General features: G+C 33.0%; 3 protein-coding genes across 6 annotated transcripts; 2 read left to right on the forward strand and 1 right to left on the reverse strand.

The window, feature by feature from the left end:
* Window positions 1-354: 354 nt before the first annotated feature.
* Window positions 355-1,939, forward strand: LOC18043799 (aspartic proteinase PCS1). Its single transcript, XM_006435590.2, has one exon. It carries the CDS (start codon window positions 388-390, stop codon window positions 1,765-1,767), a length of 1,380 nt encoding a protein of 459 aa, XP_006435653.1. The 5' UTR covers window positions 355-387; the 3' UTR covers window positions 1,768-1,939.
* Window positions 1,940-4,331: 2,392 nt separating this feature from the next.
* LOC18043800 (E3 ubiquitin-protein ligase SDIR1) lies at window positions 4,332-7,097 on the forward strand. 2 transcript variants are annotated; one of them, XM_006435592.2, is made up of 9 exons: window positions 4,332-4,604; window positions 4,963-5,116; window positions 5,225-5,279; window positions 5,369-5,421; window positions 5,516-5,741; window positions 5,933-6,047; window positions 6,245-6,290; window positions 6,529-6,654; window positions 6,797-7,097. In XM_006435592.2, the coding sequence occupies exons 2-9, from the start codon at window positions 5,039-5,041 to the stop codon at window positions 6,920-6,922; spliced, it is 825 nt and encodes a 274-aa protein (XP_006435655.1). In that variant the 5' UTR covers window positions 4,332-4,604; window positions 4,963-5,038; the 3' UTR covers window positions 6,923-7,097. The 2 variants fall into 2 exon arrangements, with proteins under 2 accessions (XP_006435655.1, XP_006435654.1); XM_006435591.2 differs by having other exon boundaries at window positions 6,532-6,654.
* Window positions 7,098-7,267: 170 nt separating this feature from the next.
* LOC18043801 (peptidyl-prolyl cis-trans isomerase FKBP20-1) lies at window positions 7,268-9,758 on the reverse strand. Of its 3 annotated transcripts, none has more exons than XM_006435596.2 (6): window positions 9,586-9,685; window positions 8,654-8,783; window positions 8,180-8,313; window positions 8,009-8,088; window positions 7,756-7,848; window positions 7,268-7,630 (listed from the first exon to the last, which is right to left on the reverse strand). In XM_006435596.2, exons 2-6 carry the CDS (start codon window positions 8,760-8,762, stop codon window positions 7,480-7,482), a joined length of 567 nt encoding a protein of 188 aa, XP_006435659.1. In that variant the 5' UTR covers window positions 8,763-8,783; window positions 9,586-9,685; the 3' UTR covers window positions 7,268-7,479. The 3 variants fall into 3 exon arrangements, with proteins under 3 accessions (XP_006435659.1, XP_006435658.1, XP_024041663.1); XM_006435595.2 differs by having other exon boundaries at window positions 8,654-8,786; window positions 9,586-9,675; XM_024185895.1 differs by lacking the exon at window positions 8,654-8,783 and having other exon boundaries at window positions 8,180-8,359; window positions 9,586-9,758.
* Window positions 9,759-16,836: the final 7,078 nt, after the last annotated feature.

Raw genomic sequence — 16,836 nt, forward strand, 5'->3', positions numbered from 1 at the left:
ACGTTTGATGTAAAGTATCTGTACAGGAAAAAAAAAAAAAAAAAACTCTTAGCACATAATATATATTTATAGACCCAATGGAAAGTAGATTCAAGAACAAAGTTTCAAAAAAATCAAGAAAGCTCCTCATAAATAACTTCAAAACTATTGTAATTACAAAACTTTGCACTATCTAAACAATTTAAATAAAGGTCTTATTCAAAATAAAAGGTGATCAATTATATATATATATATATATATATATATATATATATATATATATATTTTAACAAAACGGACGGATAGCAAAAAATAAAAATGAATTAATTAATTAATAAGAAAGAAAAGCATATACTTGTCCCCAAATGCGAAAAACCAAAAACAAGCACACGCGTAGCCATCCAATGCATGTTTCGTCTTCCCTTGATAGCTTTCTATTTAAACCCCCTTAGAACCCCACCAAGTTTTAAACCACAAAAAACCCTCATGGCTTCTACCAATATTTTTCTTCTTCAACTCTCTATTTTCCTTCTCATTTTCCTTCCTAAACCTTGTTTTCCCAAGAACCAAACACTCTTTTTCCCGCTCAAAACACAAGCCCTAGCTCATTATTATAACTACAGAGCTACCGCAAACAAGCTCTCTTTCCACCATAACGTTTCTTTAACAGTCTCCCTCAAGCTCGGCTCGCCACCTCAAGATGTCACCATGGTACTCGACACGGGCAGCGAGCTCTCATGGCTTCATTGCAAAAAAACCGTAAGCTTTAATTCTATTTTTAACCCGCTTTTATCTTCTTCATATTCTCCCGTCCCATGCAACTCCCCCACGTGCAAGATCAAAACCCAGGATTTACCCGTACCCGCTTCATGTGACCCAAAAGGTCTCTGTCGCGTCACCCTCACCTACGCTGACTTGACTTCCACGGAAGGCAATCTCGCCACTGAAACAATCCTAATTGGAGGGCCAGCCCGACCCGGTTTCGTTTTCGGGTGCATGGACTCGGGGTCCAGCTCGAACTCTCAGGAGGACGCGAGAACCACCGGGCTAATGGGCATGAACCGTGGCTCATTATCTTTTATTACTCAAATGGGTTTCCCCAAATTCTCGTATTGCATATCGGGTGTTGACTCGTCGGGTGTTTTACTCTTCGGCGACGCCAGTTTCGCGTGGCTCAAACCGCTGAGTTATACTCCGCTGGTTCGGATATCCAAGCCCTTACCGTATTTTGACCGGGTTGCCTATAGTGTCCAACTTGAGGGGATCAAAGTTGGGAGTAAAGTGTTGAATTTGCCGAAATCAGTATTTATCCCGGACCACACAGGGGCTGGTCAAACCATGGTTGACTCGGGTACCCAATTCACTTTTTTGTTGGGTGAAGTTTATAGTGCTTTGAAAAATGAGTTCATCCAACAAACGAAAGGGATATTAAGAGCATTTGATGACCCAAATTTTGTCTTTCAAGGTGCAATGGATTTGTGCTATTTAATTGAGTCGACTGGGCCGAGTTTGCCCCGGTTGCCGATAGTGAGTTTGATGTTTAGTGGGGCCGAGATGAGTGTGTCTGGTGAAAGGTTATTGTATCGGGTGCCCGGTCTGTCGAGGGGTAGGGATTCCGTGTATTGCTTCACATTTGGTAATTCTGATTTGCTGGGCATCGAGGCCTTTGTGATTGGTCATCATCATCAACAAAACCTGTGGGTGGAGTTTGATTTAATTAATTCGAGGGTTGGATTTGCAGAAGTGAGGTGTGATATTGCAAGTAAAAGGCTTGGGATAATCGTTTAATCTTTATTATTATTATTATTTGCTATTTCTGGAAGAAGGAAAAAAAAAACACCAAACCCTCAATATTTTCTCTCATATACAAGTGGATTTTTAACGTGTCAACAATGGACACACAGATCTTTTTTAACTATCGACCTCAAAAACATTGTCAGACCCATATCCATTTGAACTTTTTCTTTCTTTTTTTTTTTTTCCCAAAAAAAATCTAAGCTATAGTCATATTGGTTTTTCAAAAGAAAAAAATGAACACATAAGGTTACTTGCAAGTCTAAATATATATGTGTGTGTGTTTGTGTGTCTATTGCTGAAAGGTAGGTTGAAAATAATGCCAATATATGAGGAAAATCTTGAGGGTACCAGTGTTTTATTTTTGCCCTTTTCTTTTCATGTCAAGGTTACTATTGTAGGAAAAATAGTGAAATTGCAAATCATTTGTAAATATTTCGTATGAATAAAACGTAAATGTATCTTATTGTTATTCAAAAAAATTAATATCATGGACCCAGAGATTATTAATAAAAGGCCAATGTCAGGAAGATGTGTGGCTTGGAAGGAGAGCCGGGTAAATATCAAATGTACTGTCGTTTTAATTTAATTTGTGATTCTGGGGAATCCCTGAGGGTTAGGTATACTTGGGTCCAGGGAATCAATCTGATTTGTTTGAGAGCAGCTGTTAGATTGATTGCTGTGGGTGCCGACGACTTTGATTTGGGATGAAGTGCGAGCTGATTCATGATGAGCAGCAGTCTATTTAGATTGGTTGATTATAAAGTGACTGAGCGCACGGAATCAGAATTCAGAAGTGTCAGCCAATTAAAGCTTTGGCTCCGACTTGACTTGACTGGGGTCTGAACTCTGACTGCCAGCCTAGCATTTTGGAGAGCCGCCCTTTTCCTCCTTGCTTTCCCATTTTCGGGCAGCTTGTCTTCCAACTTCCATTTGTTATTGTGAACTGTGTGTAAATTATATATCTTTTGTTTGTCGGGCGAAGCCAACAGCAAGTAGGGTGATGGTAATTAACGTAATTTTAATTAGGTAATAGCTAGTTTGGACCAGCTCACCGTACACACGTAAAATAATAAAATATATTATAGTTTTTATCGTGTGATTATAAAATTATAATTATAAAAAACATACCCTATTTTATAGCATTTTTAATATAAACGAACCCTTTTAATTATTGGAATTGAGGACTAATCTACATAAACCTTCAAGAGAAGTTATGCACTTGGGATTGCGAAACCCACGTATAACTAGGGGTGTCAAAAAAGCCTGTCCGGACCGGACCCGGTTAATTCGGTCCGGGCAAAATCCGGACCGCATGCACATAAAAATCAGACCCATATTTGAAATTCTTAAATCCGGATATTTCTGGGCCCGGATCCGGGTTCAACACTAAAAACCTGAAACCCGGACCAGACTCGATTTTTTAATAAATTAAAAAAAGAAGAAAATATAAATATATTATATATAAATATATAATTATGAATTTATGATATGTTGGATGTTATTTAAATTTATTGTGTGATTATTGTGTTGTTGAATTTAATTTATTTATTTTATATATAGATGGAATGAATTTAAGTTAGAAATTGGATGAATTTAGGTATTAGAAAGCATATTGAAATAATTTTTATTTATCATTTGTGCAAATTTTGCATTGTTAGTGTGTTATATATTTGTATTTGACTATTTTCTTTTTTAAAGTTTGAGATTGAATGAGTTTATTTGATTTTTTTTTTTTTTAAATTTGCATTGTTAGAGAAATGAAAGAAAAAATTGAAGAAAAAAAAATTGAAGTTATCATACGTGGGTTTAGAAAGCTTGGATCAAAATCCAGACCCGAAAGGTGCCATGCTCAAGCCCGGACCGCACCCAGAAAAATCGGATTTTAATCCGGGTTCGATTTTACATTTCTCTCATCCGGTCTAATTCTGAACAACACCAAAATCCAGACCAGACCCGAATTTTGCCAAGCCTACGCGTAACTTAAACTTATCTTATAATAACGATGTTGCTCGTGCTAGTGGTACTACTGTTTGTTGTTGGATTCTCGACAATGTCCAATTAATAATAATAATGATAATAATAATAATAATAATAATAGAGACGAGACAGTTGCCTAATTTTCTATCCCTATCTAATTACTCGTCTTCTTCTAGTCGTTATGAAACTTTCAAGTCCCTGACGACCTTCGCTCTCTTTTGCCAGCTGCAATCCACTCCAGTTAGCAATGAATGGACATTCATTATCTATTATTGCATTTTGACTGAAAAAAATAATATACAACTGTGTTCTCTTGAAAATATTTGGTTTTATTTAATTTCTGTTCCCCCCCATTTCCAATATCTATCTGAACGTTCAACCGATTCATCTAATCTCCAATTTTATCTCTTGAATAGTTGAATTTTGTATATTGAGTGACATACTAGCTTTAAATATTGCTGTCGGGCAGCGGTACTACCCATTAACTTGAGTTTTTTTTTTTTCTTGAATATATAAAATGTGTACAAAATGTAAAAAAAAAAATTATTATTATTATTATTATAGTGTGTAGGATACGGTTACGACTACGGGGACAAATACAACCACTTGGCGTTTATTCAGTTAGAAAACGATGTCGTTTTAAATTGACAACCTCTGAAGTCCGAATAATCTTATAATTCTCGCAAAAACTTGCGGGAAAACCGTTGGTCGAAGACGAAACCCAGCGCGCCCGAGTCAAATCGTTCCGATTCAACCCGGCTTCAACTTGTCCAATAGCAAGAGAGAAAATGGATTAGATCAAAATCGCGTTCATCAATTACAGATCCGTCGTCGTTTTGGTCTAATTCTGTGTAAGTCAATTGTCTTCTTCTCTTTATTTTTGTCCATTTGTACAATCTTATAAAAATTTTACGAATTTGAATGCATGAGTTAATTCTATAAGGAATCGAGTATTAATCGCTCGCAATTTATCGTCACGAGATGAACTATTATTAATTTCTGTTTATTTGTTAGAAGTTTAATTACGAAACCCTAATTGCATAGAAAGTACGAACCCTATTTATAATAAAACTTAACGTTGTTCTTTTTTTCCCCCCCCTAAGAATTGCACACTTGAGATAGAATTCGTAATAAGCATTTCATTTCATTATCTAAGTTTCAACCTTTAAGTTTTCTGAGAGAATACGTATGCTTTTTGAACTTTTGCAGATTATCAGAGGCTTTGTGAAACTAGGTGACTAACTGAAAGTTTATTTAGTTAATCTCCTTGTACAATTCTACAAAGATGAGTTTTGTTTTTCGCGGTTCTAGAGCAGATTTAGAAACTGGGTTTCCGGGATTTATTCCTGAGCGGCGCACAGTGGTATGTTAATTTCTGCTTACTTAATTTGACTTGTTGCATTGCTTTGTAATGTTATGCAATATTTCTTGATGTTTGGATACTGATTTTTGAATCGTTTTTGTCACTCAGCGCATTCATGCAGGCCGACCTGTTAATTCAAACTCTCTTGCTTTTCTTGTTACAGGTATTTATGTTCATCCATTCGAACTTTTTTCTTAAGTGAACTTGTAATGCTGCCTTTTCTAATTCATTTGCTTTTTTCTAATGCTACAGTTCTCTTGTTATTCATGATATTGAATTCACACCAGATGTCCTCTAATTTTCTGGTATTTTCTGTACTTTGTATATAAGTGAAGCATATTGTTCTTTTACATTGTTGAATAGGTCATTTAACATGTCTTTTATAAATTTTATGTGCAGCTCTGGATAGTTCTTGGTATTTTTCTGCTAGCCACTTCCCTCAGGATGTATGCCACTTGTCAACAACTTCATGCTCAGGCTCAAGCCCATGCTGTAGCCAGTGGCCTTCTTGGTCATACTGAATTGCGGTTGCAAATGCCGCCAGCCATAGCCTTTGCTTCTAGAGGGCGTCTGCAAGGCCTTAGACTACAGCTTGCACTTCTTGATCGGGAATTTGATGAACTAGGTATGGTATTGTATTAAAACCATGTATTTGATGTCTGAGCATGGGTTTTAAAATTGATGTTGAGAAGTTACTTCCTTGAATTTCTCTGCTTAGTATCATTCATTCAGTTCATTATTTGCATATTTTATTTGTTTACCTCTGTGTGTTATGTTTGACAAGCCAATCTCTTATTGTTGGTTGATTATCTATAGATTATGAAACGCTGAGAGCTCTGGATGCTGATAATGTCCCTACAGCTGCTTCGATGAGTGAGGAAGAGATAAATACTCTTCCAGTTCATAAATATAAGGTTTCTGGTTCTCAAAGGTACATGTCAAAAATTAGTTATTTAAACATTAGAGAATATTCAAACATTGCTTTCCCAATTTCTGTCAGTACCGTGAATCAAGAATTTGTATTACATACCCAATCTGTATATGGTTGTTTCGTTGTTAGATTTCAATGGAGTATTCTTATTAGGTTCTGATGTTAATGTTTTGACATGAAGTTGATTTTGTTGACAGTGGTGCCTCTTCAATGCAATTGGGATCATCTTCAAGCCCAGCTGAGGTACTAGCTGTGTGCTTTTATCCTTAGATAAGAAAGCCATGTTCTGTTGCACATTCTGTTCATGATTAGATTCATTTGCTTCTGTTTGCTTTCTTAGCATCCGGTTGAAATTTTTTTCCATCTGATGTTTACTGTACATCAACCAAGATTGCACTTTTTCTTCATGAAGTAATTTTTTCTCATTTACTCAAATATTCATGGATGGAGAGTTAATTTAGCTACACTTAATTGTTTTTAGCAGAAAAAACTAGAAACTTCTATTTCAGTTGGGAATTTGAAGACTGAAGATGAATTGACATGCACTGTTTGCTTGGAGCAAGTTAATGTTGGTGAAATTGTCCGTAGCTTGCCATGCTTGCATCAGGTTTGTTCACTTAGATCAAGTTTTAGATTTTTGGCTTCTACTATCTCGAATTTTCTTCTCCCGAATTTAGTGTTCCATATGGTTATACAGCAAAATGTATGGCTGCTTTCCGTGGTTACTTGAATTTGAAGTTATTTTGCAGTTCCATGCAAATTGCATTGACCCATGGCTGCGGCAACAGGGAACGTGCCCAGTTTGCAAACTCAGAGCAGGATCCGGTTGGCATGAAACCAGACAAGTTGAAATGGATGCTTCATACATGGTTTAGTTAATGGCCATGGTTAGATCATTGTATTTATTACATCCAATGAACATACACACACCCACGTGCTATATATGGGTCTTTTACCAAGAGTTGTAAAGTTGTAACCTTGGGAATTTTTATTGAAACTAACTTCCTATTCTACCTCACCACAATGTTAGACTTACTCATTTTCTAGATGTGGAAGTTTGTTTTCGTGCTTACTTTGAAATGGTGCACTTTTCCTTTGAAATGGTGGCCTTCTCAATTTCATTCATGGAGTATGGTATACTAGTGTAAGAAAACTACTAAAATATTTGTTCAAAATCGCCATCCAAGAACTAGTACTATAAAACCCAAGGCATCCGGATATCAAATAAAGTACCACCTTACCATACTTCAAGCAAAAGTAAATATAGAAGGATACAGTTATTATCGTCAATGTTACTTGAAGCTGTCTCTAAATAAACTCAGAAAGAAGTTTATTGTATCTACTCAATCATCACATATAATCCCTATCCAATATGAAGCGAATTAAATCATCACACATAATCGCTATCCAATATGAAGCAGGATATATAACCCTATTTCCCTTTGCCTTTCCCCTTTCCTTGACCTTTCTTGGCTTCCATTTTGGCTTGAATACGAGCAGCTGCCGCAGCTTTGGCTTCTTCTCTCTTCTTCTTCTCCTCCTCTTTCACAGCAGCAGCAAGCTCTCTTTGCCTCTTAAGCTCCCTGATTTAAATTTTTTTGAGGCTTCACATTAGTTTGACCAAATTCTCAAAGATACATAACTAGCAGATTAAATTTAACATATATCTTTTAAAGAATAATATAATTGCAGGCAAAGTGTGGCTTACTCTAGCCTGGCTCTCTCTTCCGAGACACTACCAAGACTAGAACCTTTCCTTGGCCTGCAGGCCACCAACTCCACCTCAAAAATAAGTGTCGCACTGCATCAAAAATGTAAATTCAACTTAGCACTCATTTCTCAGTAATCAGTGGGATATGAATTCCCCACATGACCATGACAAAGTAAAATAATTGCCCAACATGATTGAAGCATCCATGGTAAGATGAAATTATTTCAAGGACATGAATGATGATGCTTACTCAGGTGGGACATCTGGAGGAGATCCTGCACTGCCATAGGCATATTCTGGCTTGCAAGTGAGTTTTGCAACCTCCCCAACCTGGTAGAACGAGCTAAAAACGAATAAGCAAAAGGAATTTTGCTCCCCAAAGAGAGCAAACAGAAAAAAGATCAACAGAGCATAATTTGACCTTCATGCTTCTTAATGCAATATCCCAAGCCCGAATCACCGAACCCTTCCCAAGCTCAAAAGAAAATACAGTATTGTCTTCATGTGTGGTATCGAAAACTTCACCAGTTTCAGCAAGACTGCCTTCATAATGAACTGTTCCAGACAAACAAGTACATATCAAGGCACTGGCAAGAAATAACTGAAAAAAGGCAAACTTATTAGTCAATTAGGATAGCGTTTTTCCCACAGCAGGTTAGGGGATGAGATGCAAATACTGACAATAATAAGGTTCCTAATATTTAAGACGGAATCCAAAATTTAGTGTTGCTGTCCAAGAAATCTAAATTGGAAAAACTGACAGTTTCCAGAGAACAAGGGGTGACTCACTGAGAAGGTTCCCTATATTAGTGAATTTGAATATTTTACATATCCAACTACTAACAAAAACGAACAATAAAATTGCAAATATAACAAGTCATCAACAAGAACATACCATCAACAAGAGGAAGGTCCTCAGTAGGAGAGAGAGCATCAGGTTTAGCTTGCCTTACGATCTTCTTGATGACACCTTCATCACCCGTCAAATCAATTGAATCACCCATAACTTATCAACGCTTAAAACCCTACTAAAGACCCAAAAAGGCCAACCATTAGTCACAAAGGCCCTCGCTCATTACACACAACACTATGCACTACAAAATAAATAAATGCCCAACCATTACTACTATCAACTTGGAAATAGTTATGAAATGTCACCCTAAATCCCGAACACTAAACTCCTCTCTATTATAGCCTGGGTGACTGTTAACCAAGTGTTTATAAGCTCACTTGCCGAGCCTTAACTTGCCGTACAATTAGGGTTGTTACAATCCACCCCTCTATCCATAACAAAGGTCTTTCCGATGGGGTGTTTGCAAATTGTTACGAACACATTGGATAGAACTCATCCCTATGACATAGTTTGTAAGAAAAGGGAACAAATTGGATTAAACTCATCCCTCAGACACAATCTGTAAGAAAGGGGGCCCCAGTTCAAGTTCCAAGCCTTAACTTATTAAGCTGAATTTCAGCTCAATTGAAATTTAAGATCAAATAATCAAGAAGTTTTAACAAAGAAACAAAAACTTACATGCATGAATGTATTTCAGATTACAAAACTTTCAATTTGTTATAACCAATTTAATAAAATTATCTAATAATGTAACCAAATCCAATAAATCTAAACCCAGCCGTTTCAAAAACCAAAATTGACTTTTGTTCCATGTATTTTATGCGTCATATACTATCTGTAAGCCAAAGGAGAAATTTTTTTTTTTTTTTTGGGTTCACTCTTCAATATAAATTACTTTCAAATAAATATGTAATTTACTGAATGCTGAAAAGTAAAATAAACAGAGATTAGAGGGGATAAATTATGGGACTGACCCGTATCGTGATGAGATGAAAATTATCGACCGTAAAAGAGAGATCGAGTTGACCGATTGACTCGGGGACAATAAATCGGGAGAAATTGCCGTGGATTTTGGTGGCCATAGGCGTCTAGTGAGTTCTTTGCTGGGCAAACAATCGCCGGCTTTTGTATGCGAAAATGGATACAATTACCGGACGCGTATGAGTGGTGCGTGAAGAATATGGTTGGTGAGAGTGGCATAATGCGATAGATCGTTGGGAGCGTGGATTAAACGTGCGAACGACGAGTGTGGAGTTTTCATTTGCAGTGTTTAAGAGGTTATGGAGTTTGGGCTTTTATGAGCCCAAATCTAATCGTGAGACAAAAAAGTCCAACAAGTTTATGGACCATGCAGTTGTTGCTGGATGCAGATTTATTTTATTTTTCTTTCTGCTTGGGATTTCGATTTTTTTTTTTTTTTTTGGAGAATGTTTGGGAATTTGAAGTTACTATATAGGAGAAGGAGATTCATCTAACCATCTAGTGGATGATATATAACTTTATTTGCTACAAATAAGATTCAAATACTATTTAAAATATATAGCATTTTTCTTATATTTTACATAGTCTACTAAGATTGACTTACATTAGATAAAGCATACATAAGTTGGATATAAAATTATATACGGAGCAAAACAAAGATTTGTTCTTTGTACATAGTTACATTGAATTCGATCAATTCTCATTAATATTATATTATCAATAATTATGAACCTAATTCCATTCTATATGCTTTATTTAGATTGAAATTCCAGTCTAACCATCGAGTGAATGAACACAACTTTATTTGCTATACATAAGATTCAGATACTACTTAAAATATATAATATTTTCCTATATTTTATACAGTATACTAAGATCGACTTACATCAAATAAAGCATACATAGGTTGGATATAAAATTATATATAGAGCCAAACAAAGATTTATTTTTTTGTACGTAATTATATTGAATTGATTCGATTCTCACAAATGTTACCAACAATTATGAACCTAATTCCATTCTATATGCTGCGAAATTAGTCCATGTCAAATGGAAAATTTCTAATCTTTGAATCTCACACAAAGGCTGAGGTAATCCAAGTGCCATATAATGTACATATACAGAGTATTCAATTAATTTTGGTTACATGGTGTCTAGAAGATGATGAAGTAGATGTCACTTCAGACCTTGATTTAATTAATTGATTTCATAGGAATTAAGATCATCTAGTGACTTTCTTTGGTTTAGATGAAAAGTGTTTAATTGCTTGTGATACTACGTTTACTTGTTTATTCTTGATCACGAATAGGAATTAATACAAGTTTGAGTATTTATTGCGTATAATGGTACTGTGATTTGTTTAGTTAAATCAAGAATGGGATTGATACTAATTTTTGTTCCAAATTTCTATTGTGTGCATATTCAAAAATACGATTGGCCGAATGACTAGACAAATTGATCACCTTTTTACTCTTGCAAAGACAGCTAATAGTGAATCATTTTGTGAGAACTGCGTGATCATTTTAGTGGTATCCATGTTCTTGCATCACTATCTTTGTGTTTGTTAAACATTAGTAATACAATTTATTTATCTGCACTTTTAAGTAGAAATGTTTTTCCATTTCATTTGAAGATGTGAACAAATAGGGTAACCTATCCTACAACAGACAAGTTTAGCTATGGATTTAAAAATTTCATTGTTTGTCTAGTGATTTACCCTTTGTCATTGTTACCTTAAGTTTATCTGATTTTCTTGCGTAATGTTTTTTAGATCGCAGGCCACTGTGTAAATGGATAAAAAAATTATGCATAGTTTCTTGAGCTATGTTGTCTATAATTTGTACTCGAACTGTACCTAAAGTGACAAAAAATTACTGATAGCTTACAAATGGTTATGCATAGTAGAGACTGGGGCCTCCAACTAGGGTTGGTAATTTATCGGGTCGGGTCAAGCTAAGCTTTAATCCGACCCTATAACACAACTAAAGGGCCCTAGCCTTACAAAAAGTCCTATTATTTCACCTTAGGGTCGGGTCAGACTCGACCCTAAAAGGGTTAGGGTCGGCCTTTATTTTTAAAATTTTTGGCCTGATTTTTTACCCTTAACTTCGGGCCAAAGCCCTCAAAATTTGGGTCAGGCTAATCGGGCCAAAAATCGGGTCGGACTTTTTTGCCATCCCTATCTCTAACTCATCGGAGTTTAGAAATATCTTCCGCCCCCACCTCTTCTTTTTTGAAAAGCAAGAGTGGTGTAACAATGGAGACTTGTTCTAGTAATTTGTTTATATTTTAGAGAGATATATCTATATTTTTATAATGTCTACTCATTTTAAGGTTTTTAGATTAGTCAATCATTTCTAATTCATATTCCACACTTTTATTACAATGTAAATAAACATTCTACATCCACTTCCAGTTCCATACTACTAATCTTGTTTGTTGGAATAAGGGTAGGGGATAGAAAGCAGTAAGTTGCCTAATGTAAAACAAAATTATGTTGAAAGTTCATAAAGTTATTGGCCATTATATTTTTTCTTAATAGGTTTTGGAATAGTACATAAATTAAGAAAAAAAAATTACAGTAGCAACTTCTAAATAGGATTGCCAATGGGATGGGATGAGACAAAATTGGTCTATCTCAGTCCTATCATGTATATGCAAGTGAGATAAAAAAAATTATTTCATTTTTGTCTCATTAATTTTTTGGGACAAAAATTTGTCCTCGTCCTATCCCATTAAATATTCCATCCAATTATTCTGAACAACCTCAAATGTGAATAAAGAAATTTTGACATTTTTTTTCTTTTAAAGATTATCATAATTCAATATAGCAAAAATTTTGAATAAATACAAAGTAGAATAATCAAATACTAGTTTCTTTTTTACTACATGCATGTTTGAATACCATTTTATGCTAACATTTTTTAATTGCTTGTTTGCTTCTATTGTACATTAATATTAAGATTTACGCATCAAAAGCTATAAATTTGGACAGTAACCAACTTCAACGATGTTAAAATATTTAATAATTCAACAATATAATAATAGAACAAACCAATAGAAAAAAAAAAGTTCAAAGTTTCAACACTAAACTAAATCAATCTAAGTTCCAATGTTTAAGCAAAAATTTAAAATTAACAAAAACTTCCAAAAGTTGACTACTATAGAATAGTTTTAAAATTATAATATTAATGGGGTATATATGACGAGATGGAATTTTATAATTGGTCCTCCTCCTATCCCACAAATAAAGGTAGGACTTATTTTTTGTCCTTGTCCCATCTTATTTTAATTTGTGATGTAAAAATATGTTCTAATTCCATCCCAAATAAGACGAGATCCCGTAAGATTTAATCGCAATAGAAAAAATTGTCATCCCTACAATTATTTTTAAAATGGTAAGAGTATTTGCACCTTAAAATGTGCTTTGAACTTCTATTTATTTAGTACATACTCATATTAAATTTTAAAAAATAAATTTTGCTAAGAATAATAATAATTAACGCAAATATGTATTTGTGTAAAGAATTTTTAGAAAAAAAATGTATTTAACAAGAGTTTAATTAGACATTTAGTGTCCTTGGAGATAAATGTCAATAAAATCTAAAATTGTAATATAATAAAAAAATGAAAATTTTAGAGGGTAAAAAATAAATTTGCCAAAGTAAAAGAACAAATTAAGACAGCGATAGAAAAGAAGGTTTAGGTCGAGCCATGTCCCCTTGACTGGGGAGACGAAACATGTCACAAGACTCACAACACCACTAACGATGTATATAAATAGTGCGTTTACTAATTAATAATTGGAATGAGTTAGAATATGAATGACATAGAATCTGAATGAAGAAAATAGGAATTCGAATAAATTGTTTACTTAGGCAATAAGAATCTGAATCGAAATCGGAATGAATTACTATGAATTACAAAAACATCCTTAATTTATTATTACCATTATTTTTATTACTTATTACGTGATTATGGTTGTTATTATTATTAAGAAAATTATTGTTAATAATAATAATGGTTATAGTGATAATAATTTTTTTTGTTTTTTTATGATTATTTATCTCTCTTTTTTTCTCCATTTTCTCTTCTTCTTCTCCTTTTTTTTCTTTCTGTCTTTTCTGCAATTTCTTTGTTACTTCTCTATCATCAATTTCATCTTCTTCATCAACATCATTATCATCACAATTATCTTTTTCTTCATCAACATCAAAATTTAGTTTCGTCTTCATCATCGTCATCACAATTACATCATCAATAATAATCATCACCATCATCAATCATCATCATTATTGTCATAAGAAATTCATCATCATGGTTTCTTTGGTTCCAAGTGATAGAGACGAGATGTGTTTGTCTGCAATGTTAAGGATTTCGTGGGTTTTTTTTGTATTTTTTACTTGTAAAGAGAGCATTTTGGGAAAATTAAAAATATAATGGGGATAGTTTTGTCATTAGAGGAATAAAGTTCATATTCCCAAACCCCCACTGGAATCAGAACTCTAATAATCAAACTTGATTTTGTATAGGTCGCAACACTTCATTCCCATTTCCAACATCAATTTTAACAAATAAACAATTTATTCATTCCTTTTTCTTCATTTTGATTCCCATTACGGTTTAATAAATTGGCCAAGAATGTATATGTAGTGACAATATTTGCAATCATTTTCAATTTCTCAAAAAACTTAATCTTGATTCCTAAAGATATTATGGATGGTGCTGTCACGGAGACAGAGATTGCCAACAAATAAGCAACATCATAGGCAGAAGTTAATGAATCATCAATAGATTGATGCAGCCTCAACCCAAGCCTTTGAAGGAGGAGCGGGATAGTTAAGTTTAATTGCAATTCTGAATCTCTCTTGAGTATCTATTATTATTATTGTTTGTTTGTTTGTTTTAGGTCAATTTACTTAATTATGATTTTAACATTAAATGAAGCAATACCTATTCAAATAATGCTCACTTTCCTACATTGTGATGGACTCAACTACCTTACAACAGTTGCAAGGTACCACCATTTTGTTTTTTTGTAATTTTAATCATTGACTATTAGATTCAATGAAAACATAGTTTTAATAGTAGAGATTTATCGATTTGAATATTAACATTAAACTCCCTGAAATTTATCAAAAACTCAAAAAAATTAAAACTTTTAGCACATAAGTTCGAATTGTTTAATTAGTAGTGAGTCTCAAAAAATAAATTTTATTTTAATACTACATATTTTATTTAAAAAATTAATTTTTAATATTATTTATTTAATTAAAAAATATTATTTACTATTATTTATTCTCATTTTATTTAATATTATTTAGTTACAGGCTTATTATTATATTTAATCTTTCAAAATATAACAAAAATAAAATAAAATAAAATAATTAGTTGTGAGTCTTAAAAAATCATTTTAATTAATATTATATATTTTATTCAAAAGGATAAAATTATAATATTATTTATTTATTAAAAAATAAATATTTTATTAATATTATTTATTTGATTTTATTTAACATTATATAGTCATAGGCTTATTATTATATTTATTCTTTCATAAAACTAAATAATGTTAAATAAAATAAAATAATCAGTAATGAGTCTCAAAAAAGTAATATTATTTAAAATATTATTTATTTTATTTTATTTAGTATTATTTAGTCACAACTTATTATTATATTTATTTTTCAAAATTAAATAATATTAAATAAAATAGAATAAGAAATAGTGAGTCCTAAAAAATCAATATTATTTTTTAATTTTATGTAAAAGAATACATTTTTAATAGTTTTATTTTATTTAAAAAATATTATTTAGTTATAGGCTTATTATTATATTTATTCTTTTACAAAGTTAAATAATATTAAATGAAATAAAATTATATTTTAGAAGGTCACTAGCCCTGTAGTAGTAGCCCAAGCATATAAACTTATAAATAAATGTAAATAAAAAAATAATATTAAATAAAATAAAATTATATTTTAAAAGGTCACCAACCAAAACACATAACGTTATAAATAAATTGTAAATAAAAAATAAAGCAACGAGATAAATGAAATTTAACATCACAAAAGACAAAAAAAAAATTGATGGTACTTTGCAACAATTGCAAGATAGCTGGATCCCACTGTGATACCTATAATTTTAAAATAGATGTTGTAAGTTATATCATAATATAACTTAATAAGGTCCAAATAAAATTAGGGTTTTACGATGTTAGGATACTTTTTTTTTTAAAAAAAAAGTGTCAACATAGACTAACTGACCTTCATGGTTTTTAAATTTTAATGCAACATCCTAAGACTGAATCTCTGCACCCTTCCCGAGATCAAAAGAAAAGATAGTTTTGTCTTCATGTGTGGCCTCAAAAACTTCACCGGTTTTCGAATGAATTCAGTCAATTGCATCAACCATAGCTTTTCAACTCTCAATACCCTACTGAAGAATATTATTACAACACTATCCTAAACTCGTCTATGTTACAATTTGGGTGGCTGGCTACCAAGTGTTTGTTTATAAACTCACTGGTCAAACCTTAACTTGATGATATGGTGTACAATTAGGGTTTGTTACAAATCCAACTCTTTCCGGTCTCATACATAGTTTGTGAGAAAATGGCGCCCAAGTTCTCATTAAGCTGATTTTTAGCTCACTTGAAATTTAGGATAAAAAATAGTCTAAAATGTTAAGAAAATAAACAGAAATAATCATGCTAGATATTATTTCAGATTATAAATTTTCAATTTTTTATATCCCATTTATAAAACTATCTAATAATGTAACCAAATCCAATAAATTTAAGGACTCACCAAGCTGTTTCAAAAAAAACCAAAATTGACATTTGTTGCATGTATTATACGCATCATAAACTAATCTATTAGCTAAAGCAGATAAATTTGCAATTTGTTCACTCTTCAATATAAATTACTTCCAAATAAATTTGCAATTTACTGAATGCTGAAAAATAAAATAAACAGCGATTAAAGAGGATAAATTATGGGACTGACACGTATCGTGAGGAGATGAAAATTATGGACTGTAAAAGAGAGATCGAGTGGACGGGTTGACTCGGGGATAATAAACCGGGAGAATAGCCATAGGCGTCCAGTGAGTTCGGCGCTGGGGCAAAGAACCGCCGGCTTTTGTATGTGAAGATGGAAACCATAGTTCAGTCGGACGCATGCGGGTGGTGCATGGAGAGTGCAAGAGTGTGGTGTTTGCGGTTATATTTGATTAAGAGGTTA

The sequence above is a fragment of the Citrus clementina genome, unplaced genomic scaffold (assembly GCF_000493195.1).
Source record: "Citrus clementina cultivar Clemenules unplaced genomic scaffold, Citrus_clementina_v1.0 scaffold_4, whole genome shotgun sequence".
NCBI classification, from domain to species: domain Eukaryota; kingdom Viridiplantae; phylum Streptophyta; class Magnoliopsida; order Sapindales; family Rutaceae; genus Citrus; species Citrus x clementina.